Consider the following 19841-nt stretch of genomic DNA (forward strand, 5'->3'; position numbering starts at 1 on the left):
TACAAAACAATGGTCAGAGCTGGGTTATTCAATTTCCAATTAGCTACATTGTGTAAGCATTTAAAAGGTCAAAAATAGACTGAAATTAACACTCCATTAAAACACATAGGAAATTTCTCAGCTCTCTTGGTGCTACATTGTGAAATTTGCCTTGCTGCAAAGCAAACAAGAGAGCTGTGCACAGACTAAGCAGAAAATCTTTCTTCCCAACCCAAAAGACTAGAAACTATTTAATTTAAAGACAAATGCTGTAGAATAAACCAAAAATCTATAGACAGAACCTAATACAGTGAGTCTAAAAGCATGACTTTTGCCTCCTCACCCCTGATTTTGAGTCAAACTTCTCCACTCCTTAACTCAGTCACATGTTTGGTGTTACAATATCTTTCTTTTGGATAAAAGGGTAATGCATTTCCGGCTCTTCACTCAAAGCAGATTACACTAGCTCACTGTTTAGTAAAAAAATTAATCATGTTTGCAAACAATTTTCAAAGACCTCCTCCCTGCCCACCTAATAAACCAAACTGAAACTAGCCAATATAACTTGGGATAAAACATGCTCACACAATTCAGAAAGAGGATTCAAGACTAGCAATTAACCTTTCTGAATCAGTCACGAAATACAGGTAAACCTGTGCAGACCAGGCCAAACCACATTCCAGTTCAGGTTAATGTACGGAGATGCGATGAACTGTATTTGAAAACCATTTTCTGCTCATTTTTCTAGTTCAGACAGGGACTAAGTTAACTAGGAATGAATGCACATCCTTCCTGAGACAGGCTTGGAAGGCTATTCTTAGCCTTAAAATGGCACTGTTCAGTCACCTGCTTGCAACCTCCCTCACAGTATACACATACTAGCCAATTGGCAAAAGTAAAAAAGGGGAACAGAAGAAAATGTAGCATGTGTAGTTCTCAAAGGAAATGACTGGGAGCACAAAGTATCATGTGGTTTAATCCTAGCTGAACTCTAGCTCATCTGACAATTGGGTCAATTAACCTTTTTGCCACAGCCAAATCCACTGGAATTTTGGGTGAAAAAAAAATTCAGGGAACACAGATACAACATCTCAGTTTTAGTAGTTTAATAAAGTACTCCTGCAACAAAATAAAATGAGAGACATTATACAAAGAACTGGATTACAAAAGTGTAACATAAGATTTAGATTTCTGACTCATGGTCTGTTGACCATGCAGTACTTACTTGTTCCCCAGTTTCTTGCATCTCTCCATCATCTCAGTAAGCAGAATCTAGAACAGTGATTTCATTCAAATCAAAAAGTGTGGACCACCCAAATAAAACATTCTCACAGCTTTTGGAAAACTTTACATTAGCTAGAGGTGAATTTCATTACATAGCGACTACATTCCAAACACTACATCTAGTCAAAAGAAAATATTGTGGGTGGTGCAATATAAAACAAATATATGACATGGATATAGTGACATTTTAATCTGACTTGCTACTTCATTTTATAAAAGTCAAGTTTTCAGATCTTTAGTAATGTCTGGAAAAGGTTCTCTCTCTGAAAAATGACATGGTCAATTACCTCTGGCAAGAGAGGGGAATACTACTAGCTCTTTACTGCAGAATGCAGAAACTCTGATTGAAGTTTTAAGTAGCTTGTTGGCTATGTTAAGCAATTACAAAGCCCAGAGCTTACCAATTTTTTCCTCACTAGTTTATATCAGTATGACAGAAGAAACTGAATAGAATCAGAAGATCAAGAAAGCAAGATGATACCAGCGATTGGGACAGTAAGAAAGAAAATGCAGTATTGACTATAGATGTAAATGTTCTCATTTGTGCTTTAATATAATTGCTTATTATTATTATTTCCAATATACATATATTTTTCCTGTGTACAAGAGTTTAAAAATGTATGCTCATACCTATTGGGGTTTAGTCTATTCCTCTCTAAATATGAGAAAGAGCTGATTTCTAAGATTTTTAAACAAGCCTTTAAACCAGGCAAACTTTTTGGCCTGATGGCCACATGTGGGTATGGAAATTGTATGGCAGGCCATAAATGCTCATGAAATTGAGGGTTGGGGTGCAGGAAGGGGTCAGGGGTAAAGGCTCCGGGTGGCACTTACCTCAAGCACCTCCCAGAAGCAGTGGCATGTCCCCGCTCCGGCTCCTACACGAAGGTGCAGCCAGGCATGGCCAATGGGAGCTGCGGGGTCAGTGGCAGCGTGCAGAACCCCTATGCGTAGGAGCCGGAGGGGGAACATGCCACTGCTTCTGACAGTTGCACAGAACGGGGCAAGCTCCCAACCCCACTTCCTGGCTGGAGCACCGGAGCAGGGCAAGCCCCAAACCCCACTCCCTGGTCAAGGGTCGGATTAAAGTGTCTGGAGGGCCGCATGCGGCCCTCAGGCCATAGTTTACCCACCCCTGCTTTAAACAAGGAGGCAAGCACAGCAGATTTAAATTCTCCTCATGACTCGACTTCCTCCAGCTTTCCTCTCAAATAATGAAGTGTTGTAATGTCTCCTTAGAAATTAATTTCTGTTTCAGACTATTTTTAGGCTGGTTATAATATTATGTTGATCGTGTTTATAAATACAAAAAGGTGCAATTTGCATCGCTAAGTTGATAAAGCTGTGCGAAGAACAGCATCATGGGGTTCTGATGCAGAATCAAAGATTTCTAGTTTGGCCCCAGGAGACATGTTATGCAGAGTCCTGTACAAAGCAATCAGATGTGCATTTTCGTGTGGGTGAGGTTTCACCTTTAAAATGTCTTTAGCATCTTCATTATTTAAAAGCATTTACATTATTTAGATTCTACATAATCTGTAAACATGAACTACAACAAGAATGGCTTTCATAGAATATCAGGGTTGGAAGGGACCCCAGAAGGTCATCTAGTCCAACCCCCTGCTCAAAGCAGGACCAATTCCCAGTTAAATCATCCCAGCCAGGGCTTTGTCAAGCCTGACCTTAAAAACCTCTAAGGAAGGCTTTATATTGGCACTGCTCATTTGATTACTGTTAAGGCTTGTTAGCACTTCTTTCATACATACACCTATTACCCGTATGCTGCCCTTGATCTGCATTACTTGTACTTTGCCCATTGCTGGTGTCAAGCTTAGAATGCAACATTTTTCTGGATCCCCTTCTTTACCCAAAGGGGAACTACTAGCTTCCTATATTTTCAGGAAGTCAACTTTTATTATTTCCACTTTCTTCAGAATTCTGCATCAGATTGTGATTGTCTCAGATGCATTTCACGTTTTGTTGGGAATTTAAAGATCTGATAGGCTCACCTTTAGAAAATACGGTTTATTATTATTATTGTGGTTGAGATAAAATTTCCCAATCACTTGTTCTGGTGCAAATTTTGATTACCACTAGTACTATATTTTTATCCCAAGAGTCATATCAGACAGAGAAGAAGTTGCCTGCTTTTTATTTACTTATACCCACAGTTCTGTTTCTGCATCTCCTTTTATATTAAAACTATGAAAGGGAAATAAGCTTTGTGGAATAAGGAAGCCGACTTATTTTAGTCCATTGTGTAATATTACATTTATTCTTCAACTTTGCCGTATCATTTTAAACTTAATATCTACAACTAAAAATAATTATGAATCCACTTATGCCTCCTTCACTATGGTTTTGTTTTTACACTTAATAGTCCTTGCACATTGGCCTTTTTGTCTTTTCAAGCACTCTCACTGGAAACTATTTATGGTTACTTAGATGTAGGCACTTCAGAGCATTGCATGTATCTTAGCTAGCTATGTAAAGTCCAATGTATATTTACAGCACTATATCTGTTAATAATATCACTCACATAAGCTTTGGTCATTTTTCAATTCAAGTTTGAATATAGCATCCTAGGTCCTACATCAGTATGTACGAAATGGTCTAGCAATGAACAATTACCATAGGAATCTATAACATCTTTTAAAAATCAGATATTGTATATGTTCTTTGTTCCAGTTAACTATCAAGCGTTTATTTACACGGTGACTATGTCATTTACCTCGGGAGCACGGTACGCGATACACTGTAAAATCCAATCTATAGCAGGAGAGTAGAGAGTCAAATACAATGGAATCTCCACACACTGCACTACCAGCTGATTCTGAACAGTATCCCCATGCATCTGTAAAGGAAGTAAAAGATGAAAGAGCTGCCATGGGGGGGGGGGGGGACGCATCTGGCTGGGGCTATGAGAAACTGGAAACAAAACTTCAAGTTATAGGTTAATTGAAAGCTTTGAGAGACCAGGGTAACTGAATTACACAGCATGCTCAACAAGTATTCTGCGTATTTTCCTGTATTCGGAAGAAATATACAGTGGGCACTATTTAAAATTTGGGCATATAGCATGTACAATAGTTAAATTTACCACAATATGTGCAGTATTTCCCATTCTAAATATAGGTAATACCACAGTAAAGGTAAATAGTGCAGTCTAGTAAACATCAATTTTGCTGGTGACATCTATTGGCTGGTGACATCATATTTTTTTTCAGATTCACAGTTTCAAAAATATTTACAACTCTAGATTCTAGAACTTTTAAAGGGATTCGTAAAAAGCATTTTCATCATCGGTTGCTCAAGGAACATCCTTATTTCATCACTCAGGCAATACAAACGTATTTGCTTACTTGCTTAAATGTTAGAAGGAAGTCAAAAAAATTCTTGTTAAGGCTTTCTTTACGATGAGGAGCTACTTCCATTCCGACCTACATTCGAAGAAAGAGAAAAATTGTATCTTTACCACTTACCATCCTCTTTCAGCTATGAAATAGAGTTATTCACCAGGGAATAAGTATATTCACACGCATATCAGTAAAATGAAGATATTATAGCAGAGTACTGAACAGAATGCTTTTTGCCCATCATTATCCCTGACTCACTAGGAAGTGATATTATGGCCCCATCCACTGAGACCAGAACTGTGCTAGCTACTACTGTGTTTAAACGAGGTTGTTGAGAACAGGTTCTAGTATGGTGTTCATGACCAGTAAGAGAAAAAACTAGCATTCAAATGTTAGGAAAAGCCATATTTAAGGCTGCCCTTTGGTTCATCCATTCCTTGCACTGAATGAAGTAGGGGTCCTGTGAAAAAAAATAGTACAGGACCGTGTAATCAAAGACTACTGTAATGCATAAACATGTAAGGGGGTGAATTAAGGGGTCACAGGCAATTTTAAGTCTGGACTTTCCTAATTCTTGAGTGCTTGATTTTGCAACTTAACTAATGATTTTTCAATGCAGGGTATTTTTTACTATAATTTATTTTCTTTTCTTTTTTTTTTAAAGAAAAGAAAAAAGGTAATAAAATGTGTTATGTGCAAGTGTAAGAGAAGAGAAAGTGGAACACAAATGACTCATGAAAAAGCTATAAGTCAGTTATGTTTTAAAAAAAAAAACAACCCAACAGCTTCTAAGACTCCTCCCCTCACTTTGCTCACCCAAGGCCTGATCATAAGAGGCGCCTGCCACTCCCACTGACTTTGTCAGGAGCTGCAGGTACCCACCACCCACCCAGACCAAGCATCTCTAGCCTTTGTATTTTGTTTCTATTTGAGTCATATAAGCTTTAAAAAAATGCACTGCCCTATGAACTTTCCATAGAGAGCTGATTCTTTGATTCAATTCAACAGCAGAGACACCTCTATTCAGCGATGCTGCTGCTTTACAGATCTTATTTGTGTCTGCACTACAGCTTCATTATTTACAAACGGTTAGTTTTTAGAAGGTTTTTATTCCCACCATCTTCACCAGGGTTAGTTTGAAATTTTCTTTTAATTAATTAAGTGTTAACAGAAAGCAAGTATGTGTGACACAATTTTACCTCCTGCTAGGGGGGAGTCTATTTCTCGAACTTCTGCTTTCATTCCGGACCAAGATTTCTTTTCTTGTTTTTAAAAAATACCTTATGGCAGCCTGTTAAGGCCACAAACATCCAATGTGGTGGTACCTGGAACATTTCATCGGCCAAACCGTCAAGGCCTTACACAATTTGACAGCATTTCTGTCTGTACGTATGCATGTAATGCGATGCATCCGATCAATTCCAAAATTTCAGGGAATGGTCTAGACATCAGTTGTCAGAACCCCACTGATTTTGGGGAAAACTGGGAAACTGGAAAGGGGGGTACATGTAGCTGCTGCCATCTGGCTAGCACAGCCACAGCTTTCAGCACCTATGCAATTGTCTGTTGATCAAACAAGTGGCTGATGGCACCCATTAATACCTTCCAGCACAACAGCAAGCCCCATCTCACCTCTGCTCATCCCCGCCCCGACAGAGTTTAATATGACGACACCCTGGATGATTATCTCCCAGACAGAAAGAATAATAATGAGGAGGAGGGGCTGGGGGTGCACACACCTGGCATAGTGGGAGGGAGAATGACACACACAGAACTCCTTGGGGAGCAACTGGGGGCAGGGAAGACAGAGACTCTGGCATCGGGGGGAAGGGGATGCACAAAGAGTGCTTACCATAGGGCAGTGGTTCCCAAACTTTAACAACCTGTGAACCCCTTTCACTAAAATGTCAAGTCTCGTAAACCCCCTCCTAAAAATGAATATTTCCAAGGATTTTCTCCTTTACCAGAGTATAAATTATAAAAGCAGTGATCTTGGAAATATAAAATTTGTTTTTATGACTTGCTTATTACACACTATTTATCAACTATTATTTATCATTGCAGTATTTTTATTACATTATGAAAACGGCAACACTCTTCCAAGATCTCACTTTCGTAGTTCGTATCACTTTGAATAAACCTGTTATAAATTGAGGCTCCTGTGTTTCATCAAGGAATATCAGATGTGAAACAGCATGAAGGTATTTAAGATGCCAACTCAAAGAATTCCTCCTACATAAGCATTCAGGTCTTGAGCAGTCCAGGCAAACAACGCACCTTACAACAAAGCTTAAACTTGTTCTTCACAATAATTTTAAAACAATACTAGCTGCCTATTTAATTTTAAAAACAGCAAAAAATATCCACCTCCCTTTCCATTTCTTATAAGGAGTCTTGAAGTTTAAAACTCCTCAGTGTGATAGATATGCTTGCTTTGATCTGCTTAGCTCTTGGAAGTCCAGGGGCTGTGCTGCCTGGGATCCCTAGGGACAGCTCTGTTTGCCATTAGGGAATTTTTTCCTCCCCAGAGAACTCCCTGTAACATTTTGCAAACCCCAGTTTGGGAACCACTGACATCGGGGGAAGAATGGGGATCCTGGAATGGGGGAACACAGAACTCCCTTATGGGGAAAATTGGAAGGACCTTATATGAGGGAAGGAGGGGCACACAGCTTACCTAGCAAGGAGGGAGGAATGGGGGACCATGGCATGGGAGGAGAGGGATTTAGGGTGCACACAGAAGCCCTGGCAGGGAGCAATTGGAGGGAGTTGCAGCAAATCCCTGAAATAGAGGGGGAAGGGAGGGTGGCAGACATCGCGCTTATAGGGGAAACCAAGGAGCCTCTAGTGCATGTAATAAGCTCAGCTGACGTAAGATACAAAGTGCGCAACCTCCTAGTTTTTAAAACACGACATCAAATTAACTCTTTTTCATCATGAAGCTCATCAAGCCATCCTCCAAAAGCAGATACTCTCATGGTATGAACAGGGAGACAATAAATTCAAGTAGAAGGAAAGCTTGTACCGTACCTCGGAAAAGCCATGCTTAGCACTCAGACAGCAGTCTGTAATACCACAAAGCTACAAGCTTTCTTTATGACTCAGTCCCCAATTTTCCCCTTCCCTCAGGAGGAAGTACTGGCAGGACAAGCTTGGAAAATTAGTTTTTAATTACTATGATTATTATAGGCAATTATGCAGCAGGTTTTCAAACTGTGACTATAATGGAAAAGTTATCCTGCCTTGCAATTTTCTAAGAGGAGGAACAGGCCGCTTTTTGGGCCAGAGAAAACCTGCCACTAATTAAAATCTTCCTTTTTTGGCAGGTGAGGCTGCAGGAAGACAGATTATACCATTGATATAAGCTCACTTTAAATAATGTTAAATTATAGCCTACCCTGCACATGTACGCTCTTGCATAGACTGCAACCAGTGGATCTCCAATTCCTCTAATCATAGCCGTTAGTCGCGGGAGACATTCTGAAATTCCCCTGTTAAGATTTTTGAAAAATTAAATTTTTAAGTTTATGAATTGATCAGAGCACCACAACGCATACTGATAACTCGAAAGGCTGCTTTATTAAATGTACATGTGAGCAAGAATTAAAAGAATCAAGGAAAGTCATATTAGCACAAAGTCTAATTTAGAAGTAAAATTTAACTAGTTCTCTAAGTAACATCTTAGACATGAATTATACTACTTACCCTTGTGAGCAGCCAGGCTATGTACTGGAGATTTGCAAAGAGCTGGGGGACTGATGGAAGGAAAGAAGCCTTTCCTCTAGACTGGAGAAGCTGGAGCTTCTCTCTGGTTGCAATGTAGTCTCAGGGATGCAGCAGCCCAAAAGCCTCAGAGGCAGTGGATCTATGATGGCCAAGGAATCTCCTAGTCAGTCACAGATCCACTGGTCCCACTTCACTCCCAGTTTCACCTGCTATGGCTATAAGGAGGGACTCAGCACAGAGCTGTTGTATGCAGGTGGTGTGGGCTGTTTATACTCCCCCTGCCCCTCCAGCACACACCTGCACTGGCACAAGTGTGACCAGGCCCATACTGGGAGGCCCAAAAATAATCAAGCTGTCATTGTAGAGCCATTGAGATTATGGCATTCATTTTAGCAATTAACTGCAAAGGCCCGTTAGTCCTGAAGGGCTATTTTTAAAACAATATTGATTCTGGTCGGCTTGGAGCCTATTCCCCAGCAGCTTTCCAGCTCACTGCCTCTGCCTTGTTTCCTCACCTTGCCTTTAGCCTGGTTACTGACCTACCTATTTCTCTTTCTGTGTTACCCTCTCCTTTACCTTCAGCCACCTCCCATCAATTTTGCTTTCCTTTCAGTTTTGTAAACCCCTCCTCCTTGCCCCCCCCCAAAAAAAATGCTTCACTTTCCGTTCATACTACAGTTATGCAAGTGCTCTGAAGTGGATGCATCAGTACGTCAGCAGCTGTGCTAATATTCTGCCTTGATGGGATTTGTATCAGGAGCCCAAAGCAATCAATATTGCCCCCTCCAAAAGCACAGAAGTTTCCTGCCATTATTGATAGTGGAACTTTCATACTTAATTCTCTGCATACTACTTTAACATGTACCCATTCGTTGGCTGTCCATATTTATTAACTGCATGTTAGCCTTACGTTTTGGACAGAAACTTGTTGCATTTCAGTATTGCTGCTTCCACATAGCTATAACAAAACCAAATTAAGGAAAAATACTCCAAGATGTATTCCTTGTAAGAAAAACAAAACTACTCCTCTGACAGATTGAAAATATCCTGTAATATACTGAGCAAATCTTATGGAATTAAGATAGCCCTTATTCAATAAGGTTTATTTTAACCCCATTTCGGGTGTACTGTATGTTCATTAATGTGTTGTTGTGGCAGTAGGGTTGCCGAGTGTCCAGTTTTCAGCCAGAATGCCCAGTCGAAAAGGGACCCTGGCAGCTCCGGGCAGCACTGATGACCAGGCTATTAAAAGTCAGGTCAGCGGCACAGTGGGGCTAAAGCAGGCTCCACGCAGCTTCCAGAAGCAGCGGCATGTCTCCCCTCCAGCACCTACACTGCCGTATGCTGCCCCTGCCCCAAGCGCCAGCTCTGCAGCCTCCATTGGCCGGGAACTGTGGGAAATGGGAGCTACAGGGGCAGCGCTTGCGGACGGGGCAGCATGTAGAGCCACCAGGCCGTACCTCTGCGTAGGAGCTGGAGGGAGGACATGCCACTGCTTCCGGGAGCTGCTTGAGGTATGCGCTGCCCAGAGCCTGCACCCCTGATCTCCTCCTGCACCCCAACCCCCTGCCTCAGCCCTGATCCCCCTCCTGCCCTCCGAACCCCTTGCTCCCAGCCTGAAGCACCCTCCTACACCCCAAATCCCTCATGCCCAATCCCACGCCAGAGCCCGCACCCCCAGCCAGATCCCTCACCCCCCAACGCCCCCTGAGCCAGCCCGGTGAAAATGAGCAAGCAAGTGAAGGTGGGAAGAGCGAGCAACACAGGGAGGGAGGGATGGAGAGAGTGGGGCTGGGGTCTTGGAGAAGGAGGGGGGCCTCAGAGGAGGGGCTGGGCAGGGGTGTTCGGTTTTGTGCAAGTAGAAAGTTGGCAACCCTACATGGCAGTGTATGTACCTTTTCTACATACATAGGAAGGAGGAATGCTAATGTACTTCCTCCACTGTCAACCCTTTGAAGTCAGCCCCTGGAGAGAGATGCATATACTGGTTCGAATCGGATTCTCCAGAGACCAAGAGACAAAGGAAATACTTTTAGATAAAAACCTGGGGAGGGGCTTTCAACCTTCTTCCCGCTCCAGCAAAAGGACTCCTGGTCCACATAGGGCCTCAGTCCTTAGAGGAGGATTGGAAAGACTTGACCTATGAGGCCTCAAAAGACTGGGGGCTTGTTCTGAGTTGGGAAGCTCTGATGAACTTGTAACCATAAAGATGACCGTTGGGTGAGGTATTAAAAGACTGGACTTACCAGAGGCCATGTGAGAGCTAGGATGAACTCTGGTAAGCATATTAGTGTGCGTGTAAGTTCTTTTATTGTTTTTAATATGATTGCTCTGTAATGCTTCATACCTTAAGAATAAAGTAGGCTTGCTTAGAAACAGCTGCATGGTAACAACTACATTGTTATCCATTTCTGGAGAGAGCAAGCAGGTACCCCTGTGCAACCTTTCGGTGCTGGAATTACACAGTGAAGGCAGGGGAACTGTGCAACCTAAGAATATCCCGGTCAGAAGGGAGAAAGAGAGACACACAAGAGTCTCCATCCAAGAGAGGCAACAGCTGGGGAGCTGAAGGCCAAGGGTGGGTGCCCTTGCTAAACCACTGAAGGGAAATACAGTTACAGATGCCCTGAACTGTGACAACTCCCTGGCTGTGAAATTAATTTCTCTTGGGCACCACATGGTAAGGGTACTCTGAGACCTAATATCATCAACTGCACTACTTGTTTTGTGGCTTTTATAGCTTTTCCATTTCATTTTCAAATATGTCCAGTTTATAGCATGTAAACTCAATAAACCATCATCATCATCATCACGTGCTACCGCACCCCCCAGCCACCACCATGGCACTCAGGCTACAGTAGCACATTATTCAAAGAATTCAAAAATACTTCAAAGCTCAAAATCCAAACAAAATTAAAGGAGTCAATATAAAAAGGGAGAAGTAAGAGCTGGGAGGAGAAGATCAATATGGGGTTAACAGAAATTTTGGAAGCTAACAGGTCTGTGTTACCATTAAAATCCTATAGACACTTGGATTTCTGATTCAACTACTACACTATTAAGATTTAGTACAAGTTGGAATTCACTCTCAATGCAAAACCTGGGGCAAGGACTGTCTTGTTGTTCTGTGTTTCTATAGCGGCCAGCACAATGGGGTCCTGGACAGACACTATAGTAACAAAAATTATACGAATTGTAATAAAACAATTGTGAGCTCCATTTGCCTTCCTATTCTGGAGAGAAAGAATGGTCCAGCTGTTGGGGTAGTAGGCTATGTCTTGGGAGACTGAGGTTCAATTTCCTGCTCCACCACAATCTGACTGTATGACCTGGGTCAAGTCACCTAGCCACTCTGTGCCTCAGTTCCCCATCTGTTAAAAAAATGGGAATAACAGTATTTCACTACCTTACAGAGGTCTTGTGAAGATAAATACATTAAAGATTGAGAGGTGTTCAAATACTGTTGTGATGGGAGTGGGGCATGTAAGTACACAAGATAGACAGATATTTTCAGACTAAAACCGGAGGTGATCATCATTGTTTAGATTTTCAACATAGTGAAGTTTATGTTCTCATATTACTTGAATTCCTTTTAAAACTTCACGCATAATAGTGTACCATTTTGACAGTCAAACTCATCTGAAAAGGATACAATCTGGGAATGAGCTCTCTGATTGAAGCAATCTTGAAGAACCAGTTTAAACAGGTTTCTTTGGCAGTATCATTAACACTTTCTGGAGTAAAATTATCTGTAAAAACAAAGCCAGAGCCAAGCATATTACATTTAGTTCTGAAATAAATTACTTTAGTTACATTTATTTAAAACAGTACATTGAGTATTTCCTTTTAAAAAGAAGTTAAACATACGGTAATGAACTGGACAATGTAATTCTAGGATCTCCTTTCCAGCAATACAGACAACTGCTTGACTGCAAACCCAGAGTGAGCAGCAATGCTGGGTAACCAGAGCTCCACTTCTATTTTATAGTAATATTGATTTATTTCATTTGGCCTAATTCCTGATGTCAACCCAGTAGCTCATAATATACTTTATTATTATTTTAGAGCCAGGCAAGTAACTCCTATGAAATTCTCATATGGAAGAGCTGACAAATATTGCTCTTTATCTTTATCCTCTCTGCCTTTGTCCTCTTGCACCCTACCGCTCCTTACTCTCACCTTCTCTAGGGTTGCCAACTTTGTATTCGCAGAAAACTAAAGACCCTTGCCCCACCCTCTGCCCAGCCCCCTCTCACTCTATCCCCCCTCCTCCATCACTCGCTCTACCCCACCCTCGCTCACTTTCACTGGGCTGGGAGGCAGTGGGGTGGGGTATGACAGGGGTGAGGGCTCTGAGTGCAGGCTCTGTGGTGGTGCAGGGGGATGAGAGGTTATGGGTGCAGGAGGGGGCTCTGGGCTGGGGCAGAGGGTTGGAGTCTGTGCGGGGGTGAGGGTTCTAGTTGGGGGTGCGGGCTCTGGGCTGGGGCCAGGGTTTGCGGTGCAGGAGGAGGCTTCAGGGCTAGGACAGGGGGTTGGTGCGCAGGAGGGGATTTGGGATGCAGGTTCCCTGGAAGTAGTGACATCTCCCTCCGGCTCCTAAGCGAAGGTGCAACCACATGGCTCTGCCTGCGCATACAGGCATTGCCCCCTCAGCTCCCACTGGCCACGGTTCCTGGCCAATGGGAGCTGCTGAGCTGGCGCTGGGTCAAGGGCAGTACACAGAGCCCCCATCACTGCCCCTCCACCTAGCAGCCAGAGGGAGATGCCAGCAGCTTCCCAGGAGTCGCATGGAGCCGGGTAGGGGAGTCTGTCTGTGCCTCTAACCAGACTTTTAATGGCCTGGTCAGCAGTGTTGACCGGAGCCGCCAGGGTCCCTTTTCAACTGGGCTTTGTGGTAAAAAAATCAGACACCTGGTACCCTAACCTCCTCCACTGCAGAAGCCTAAAAAAAAAAAAAATCTTACTTTTTGAGTAGTGGGATTGTGACTAAAACAAGAAGTGTTGCCCCTGTCAACCTTCAAAGATTTTTTGTTGAAGAATTGCCACTTTTAGGTCTGTAATCGAGTGACCAAAGAGATTGAAGTGTTCTCCGACTGGTTTTTGAATGTTATAATTCTTGACATCTGATTTGTGTCCATTTATTTTTACGTAGAGACTGTCCAGTTTGGCCAATGTACAACGCAGAGGGCCACTCCTGGCACATGATGGCATATATATCACATTGGTAGATGTGCAGGTGAACGAGCCTCTGATAGTGTGGCTGATGTGACTAGGCACTATGATGGTGTCCCCGAATAGATATGCGGACACAGTTGGCAATGGGCTTTGTTGCAAGGATAGGTTTCTGGGTTAGTGTTTTTGCTGTGTGGTTGCTGGTGAGTATTTGCTTCAGGTTCGGGGGCTGTCTGTAAGCAAGGACTGTCCTGTCTCCCAAGATCTGTGAGTGATGGGTCATCCTTCAGGATAGGCTGTAGATCCTTGATGATGCGTTGGAGAGGTTTTAGTTGGGGGCTGAAGGTGATGGCTAGTGGCGTTCTGTTATTTTCTTTGTTGGGCTTGTCCTGTAGTAGGTTAACTTCTGGGTACTCTTCTGGCTCTGTCAATCTGTTTCTTCACTTCAGTAAGTGGGTATTGTAGTTGTAAGAACACTTGATAGAGATCTTGTAGGTGTTTGTCTCTGTCTGAGGGGTTGGAGCAAATGCAGTTGTATCGTAGAGCTTGGCTGTAGACAATGGATCGTGTGGTGTGGTCTGGTTTGGATGAAAGCTGGAGGCATGTAGGTAAGTATAACGGCAATTCTTCAACAAAAAAAACTTCAAAAACAGACTCCAACGAGAGACTGCTGAATTGGAATTAATTTGCAAACTGGATACAATTAACTTAGGCTTGAATAGAGACTGGGAGCGGATGGGTCATTACACAAAGTAAAACTATTTCCCCTTGTTTATTTCCCGTCCTACTGTTCTTGTCAACTGCGGGAAATGGCCCAACTTGATCATCACTTCAAAAGGTTCTCCCCACCCCACCTCCGCTCTCCTGCTGGTAATAGCTCACCTTTCCTGATCACTCTTGTTACAGTCTGTATGGTAACACCCATTGTTTCATGTTCTCTGTGTATATAAAATCTCCCTACTATATTTTCCACTGTATTTATCCAATGAAGTGAGCTGTAGCTCACAAAAGCTTATGCTCTAACAAATTTGTTAGTCTCTAAGGTGCCACAAGCACTCCTTTTATTTCAAGGAAAGGCACTCTGACACACACTGAATAATAATGCTGACAAGGAAAAGTCTATATTCCAGTGGAATGTTTAAAAATCTAGAAATGGAAGCCTCATAATACTGCCACTGTTAAATTTGAGAGCTGTAGCAAAAGTGCAAAATCCTTAATCAAATTCAGCTTCATGGGAAATGCTAACTAGTGATGGAATAATTCCAGACTCATCCTTTTGCTGATACCTATATTTGTGCTTATACAAAATGAATACCCTCTTCTTCCCTCCCAACAAATCTTGGATACTGAAAGTGGCAACAGACAAAGCTATATGGGCACTGAATGTGAGTCAACAATGCGATTCTGTTGCAAAAAAGGCAAATAAATATTCTGGGAGGTTTTAACAGCAGTGTCACATTTAAGACATGGAAGGTAACAGTTCTGCTCTGTTCAGCATCGGTGAGGCCTCAGATGGAGCACTGTATCCAATTTTGGGTGCCACACTTTAAGAAAGATGTGAAAAAACTGGAGAGAGTTCAGGGGAGAGCAACAAAGATGATATAGGTCAGGTTTTCTAGACCTCTTGAGGAAAGGTTGAAAGAACTGGAATGTTTAGCCTACAGAACAGAAGAATGAGTGGGGATCTGATAAAAATACTCAAATCTGTTAAGGGCTGTTATATAGAGGACAGTGATCAACTGTTTTCTGTGAGCACAAAGGGTAGGACAAGAAGTAATCTGCTTAATTTGCAGCAAAGGAGATTTAGGTTAGATATTAAGAAAAATCTTTCTAACTTTAAGGATAGTTAAGCACTGGAACAGGTTAAGTGTGGAGGTTGTGGAATCTCCGTCACTGGAGGTTATTAAGAAAAAGTTAGACAAACTTCTGTCAGGGATGCTATAGGCATACTTAATCCTGCCTCGACATGGCAGGGGATGGACTAGACATCCCTTGTGGTCCCTTCCAGCCCTACATTTCTGTAATTTCTATGTTGCAGTATTATCCAGCCTCTCTCTCTGGCCTTCCTATCTCCCACCAGAATCATCCTGCTTTAAAAGTGGGAGGAGGAGGAAGGAGAATCTTCTGCACTGAGCTAGGACTTTATCAGGTAAAGGGCCCCAAACCCAGAAGTCCTCAGTGCAGATCATCCACTGGGTCCCAAGATCCTAGCAAGATTGTGACCACCCTTGAAGACTATGAGTCTGTCCCTGCTACCATTAACTCAAAACAAACAACAGTAATTTACAGTAAGACTGGAACCTTTATCTGCACAACCACCCCATTTGGAGCTTGCTGTCCGTTTCATTTTTCACCCTGATGTTTCACAGTAAACCACTAAAAGAATGGCATCTTCACCAAACTAGTAATCTTAAAAAGCACAGGCACAGTCCTCTCAGAGGAGAAGACTTCATTTCTTTGTTCCGTGTCTGTTTATATTTCAATCTTTGTAACTTACACCTTTTGATGAATCAGCTTTTTGCAGTATATGTAAAGTATTTCAAAGGACTCTTCTCTATCTACACAGCTTTAGACATATTTCTCACTACAAGACTTTAGACATATTTCTCACTACAAGGTATGTATTAGTCAATATTAAGCAAGCAGTGGTAGACCTTTGCTTTTTTTTCCCCCAATTTTGTCCCACTGGACTTACAATTTTAGAAACAATGATGAAGGAACAAAGTTCTATCCATAAACTACATGCCTTTCTGTCAGGAACCAGGAAATATATGTACAAACAAAAGCATTTTAATGACATTGACTGGAAGCGGAATTTTCTTTTCCATTTCTACTTATTATTCTGCTGCTGTGCTTGTTGTTGTTCCTCAGAACACTAAGCCTGTGTCGAAATTTTAGAGAAAGTGCAATTCCCCACCCCCCACAGCTAGAGGTCTTTTACATAACACTGTACTTTGGGAATGTGATGTCTTTATTTCAAGTGTGCTGTAACTGCCAAGTCAGTTAAGAAAAGTGCTAACCCGAACATAGTTGATATTAACATAACCCTCAAAATGCTAATCCCTCAAACTATAGCAAAAAGTCATCACAGAATTACTGATCTTGAACATACTAGAAATACACTTTGATCATCTGCTTAAAGTAAAGGCAATGATTACCACTTAAAGGAAAATCACCTTTGTTGACAGGTTCTTTTCTATAAGATATTGGTTTCATTAGCAAATGCTGAACAAATTAAATTAATTGCACATAAGCATTGCAATTGTTCCCTCACAGACAAACATAACTCAGGTATCCTTCAATGAGCAAGAGCCAACAGAAAAACTTTAAAAACAGACTCCAACGAGAAATTGCTGAACTTGAATTGATTTGCAAACTAGATACCATTAACTTAGGCTTGAAGTGGGAGTGGCTGGGTCATTACACAAATTGAACCTATTTCCCCATGTTAAGCATCCTCACACCTCTTGTCAACTGTCTGAAATGGGCAATCTTGATGATCACTACAAAAGTTTTTTTCTCCTGCTGATAATAGCTCATCTTAATTAGCCTCTTAGAGTTGGTCTGGCAACTTCCACCTTTTCATATTTTCTGTATGTATATATATCCTCTTACTATATGTTCCATTCTATGCATCTGATGAAGTGAACTGTAGCCCATGAAAGCTTATGCTCAAATAAATTTGTTAGTGTCTAAGGTGCCACAAGCACTCCTGTTCTTTTTGCGGATACAGACTAACACGGCTGCTACTCTGAAAACTGTAATTTGGTTTTTTGGAGGCAGAGAACTCTGGTACTAAATCAGAAGATCTAACCTTATTGGAACAGAAAGAACAAGTACAAATACCAATGACTTGGTTCTCATTTCATGCAGCTGCTCAAGGCAGGGTTCTGCATAGGAAATTGTGAGTGTGTGTATGTTACTGGAAAATTTCAGTCCTGATATCATTGCTGGTAGAGATTTCTTTCCAAGATATTTTGACTCTTGCTTCACCCAGAGAGAGCGGTCTGCAGGGGGTAGAGTGTTAAATAGCAAGGAGAAAAAAGAAAGCTCACCAAAGAAAATATTATTACTGACTTGTTTCTCATGATGCTACTGGTTTAGTATTGCAAGCTGTTTGTGATGAAATCAAAGGTAAATACTTTTATTTTATAATGAAATTTGCATGGGCTCATCTACAACATGAAAATAACCATATTTAAACATGGTTGTGGCCAAACAGTGTGGTAATATGGTTTATTCTGGTCTGTGCAGATAGATAAAACCATGTTATAAGGATGCTGAAAAACTGTAGGAAGATGCTCAGGATATGAGAGTATAAGGAGAGAAGAGGACAAAGGTTTTTCTCCTTGTTTTAGAACTAGAGTGAGTGGGAATAGTAGTCCCATCCTAGCTGTCTCCCAACAGTTGTCTTCCACTTCCTCCTGCCCTAGAAGTTACACACTCTTCCCTCCCCCCACAACAGACCGTGCCAATGTTGAGAATCATTAAAACTGGAAATGAGTACATTTTACTGTCACAAGTTTTATTTTGGGTTATTTATAGTAATGAAGTAAACTTACGTAAAGTTGTGGGAGTGATTAAAGTAACCTGTTACAGACATTTTCCCTTGTTAAAAACTAGGAACAGCAACTAAATCCAAACTCAGCAAACATGAGCAGACCGATTTATTTTCAGAGGACATTAACAAGGTCATATTTTTCTACTGCACCACTGGCTTGGCCCCATTTAAAAACTCTAGTTCTCCCCCATAAGAATCGAGGTATGCACTAAAGTCTTCCCATGTGTTTTTATTTTATAAAGCTTGGAAGCAAAACTGAATGTGTTTCAGGATACGTATTGTTGAAATTCCCCACAATCCCAAACCTAGCTTGGTAAACATGGTAAATTTACACATTTCTACAAGAAGAATAGCACAAGGCAGGCACAAAGTTACCTGGTAAAGAGCTGCGATTATCCAGACACATGGATAAAATTCTTTCATATACTAGTTTTCCTGCCAAGAAAATAGGTTAATCTTTAGCAAATTGTAAAATGCAAATTGTGAAATAATGATGGTTTTCTACAGGGTCCAGGAATCTCATCTGCAAAGACTTCCTTGAACTCCATTATATTATGCTGCCATCTAGTGAATCTGAGAGATTTGAAGGTCTGCACTGAGGATTTGCATGCTGTAATTTCTCTTAGTTTCACTAAGAACAAAGGCAGTGGATAGGTCAGATTACTCCAACCATCTCCTGTTGACCAGGAAATAACTTTTGGTGCCCCCCTCTTCACTGAGCAGTGATCCTGTATTATTCTTAGCAACTGTCAATAAGTAGAAAAGGACATAAAGGGGATATAAAACAACTGCATCTGTCACAGCACATCCTGTTAAACACCAACAATACATTTCAAGTTAAAAGGCTGTAATAAATCAGTTCCACACCGTTAAAGAAATCCAAGATTGATTAAAATTATTAATAATTAGATTAAATAATTCAGCAAAACATTTTGACCATTTCATAGTCTATATCCAATTAAAGAAAGCTTTTATAGCTCAACTCTTCCACAAACAGGAAGAGATGGAATGAAATATTGTTAAGGTTTAGGAAGCTGTTAGGCGATAGAGTGATAATTTCCTGAAACATTACGTAACACATTATTTTAAGTTGAGATATAGTTTTAGATTTCAAAGTTTAGAGATCCTGACCTTTCCCATAGTTTTGTTTTAGCCTCTCATTGTTAAACACACAGAGAAAGTGCACCTTTTTCCTTTTGGAGATTTAAAGAAATGTGTTTAGATTTTTTTTTTTTAAATAAAACACTTCCATTGAAGCATTGTTTGAAGAATGATGTACCTAATCTAATCTGTCTGCATTATTGTTTGCCTAAATGTTTAACTCAGTTACTTTTGGAATCCCACATACTAATTATGGCGTGGATAAACAGAGCACCTAATTTAATTAACGAAAATCTTCTTCTTGACCTCAAGAGTCAGGTTTCTTCGTGCATTAAAAGAATATGAAAATATACTAAGGGAAAATGAAGAGCTTCCCATCTGCCCTGTGTCAAAGAAGGCTCCCCCATCTACAATGGAGCTATGAACTGTGTTTGAACTTTGTCCCAGATAAGCCAGTTTCACATAGTTTAGCCAACCAGTGAGCTGATGGAGTCAAATCATGTTCAAACTTAGAAATGTCCATCCATACTGTATTAGAAGCTGGCATAACTGGAACTGTGTTTAAATACTGAGCCCCAATTCTGTTTCCTGCCAACCAAGAACAGGGCCAAATGAGATGGCTCCAGAAGGGAGACAGGGCATAAGCCACTGAAAAGAGCAAT

At 41.3% G+C, this 19841-nt stretch overlaps 1 protein-coding gene across 4 annotated transcripts in view; it reads right to left on the reverse strand.

The window, feature by feature from the left end:
• The window catches only part of VPS35L (VPS35 endosomal protein sorting factor like), a 120323-nt gene that overhangs the window by 75297 nt on the left and 25185 nt on the right, over positions 1-19841 (reverse strand). For 3 of the 4 annotated variants that reach the window (XM_073362284.2, XM_073362282.2, XM_073362285.2), the window contains 7 exons: positions 18454-18513; positions 11998-12094; positions 9256-9303; positions 8017-8110; positions 4626-4703; positions 3995-4117; positions 1205-1251 (listed from right to left, as the gene is read on the reverse strand). In XM_073362284.2, the coding sequence (XP_073218385.1) occupies positions 1205-1251; positions 3995-4117; positions 4626-4703; positions 8017-8110; positions 9256-9303; positions 11998-12094; positions 18454-18513 (547 nt within the window). The remainder of the gene's footprint in view (positions 1-1204; positions 1252-3994; positions 4118-4625; positions 4704-8016; positions 8111-9255; positions 9304-11997; positions 12095-18453; positions 18514-19841) is intronic. The other variant, XM_073362283.2, reaches the window with a different exon arrangement.

This window comes from Lepidochelys kempii, chromosome 10 (assembly GCF_965140285.1).
Source record: "Lepidochelys kempii isolate rLepKem1 chromosome 10, rLepKem1.hap1, whole genome shotgun sequence".
Lineage (NCBI taxonomy): Eukaryota > Metazoa > Chordata > Testudines > Cheloniidae > Lepidochelys > Lepidochelys kempii.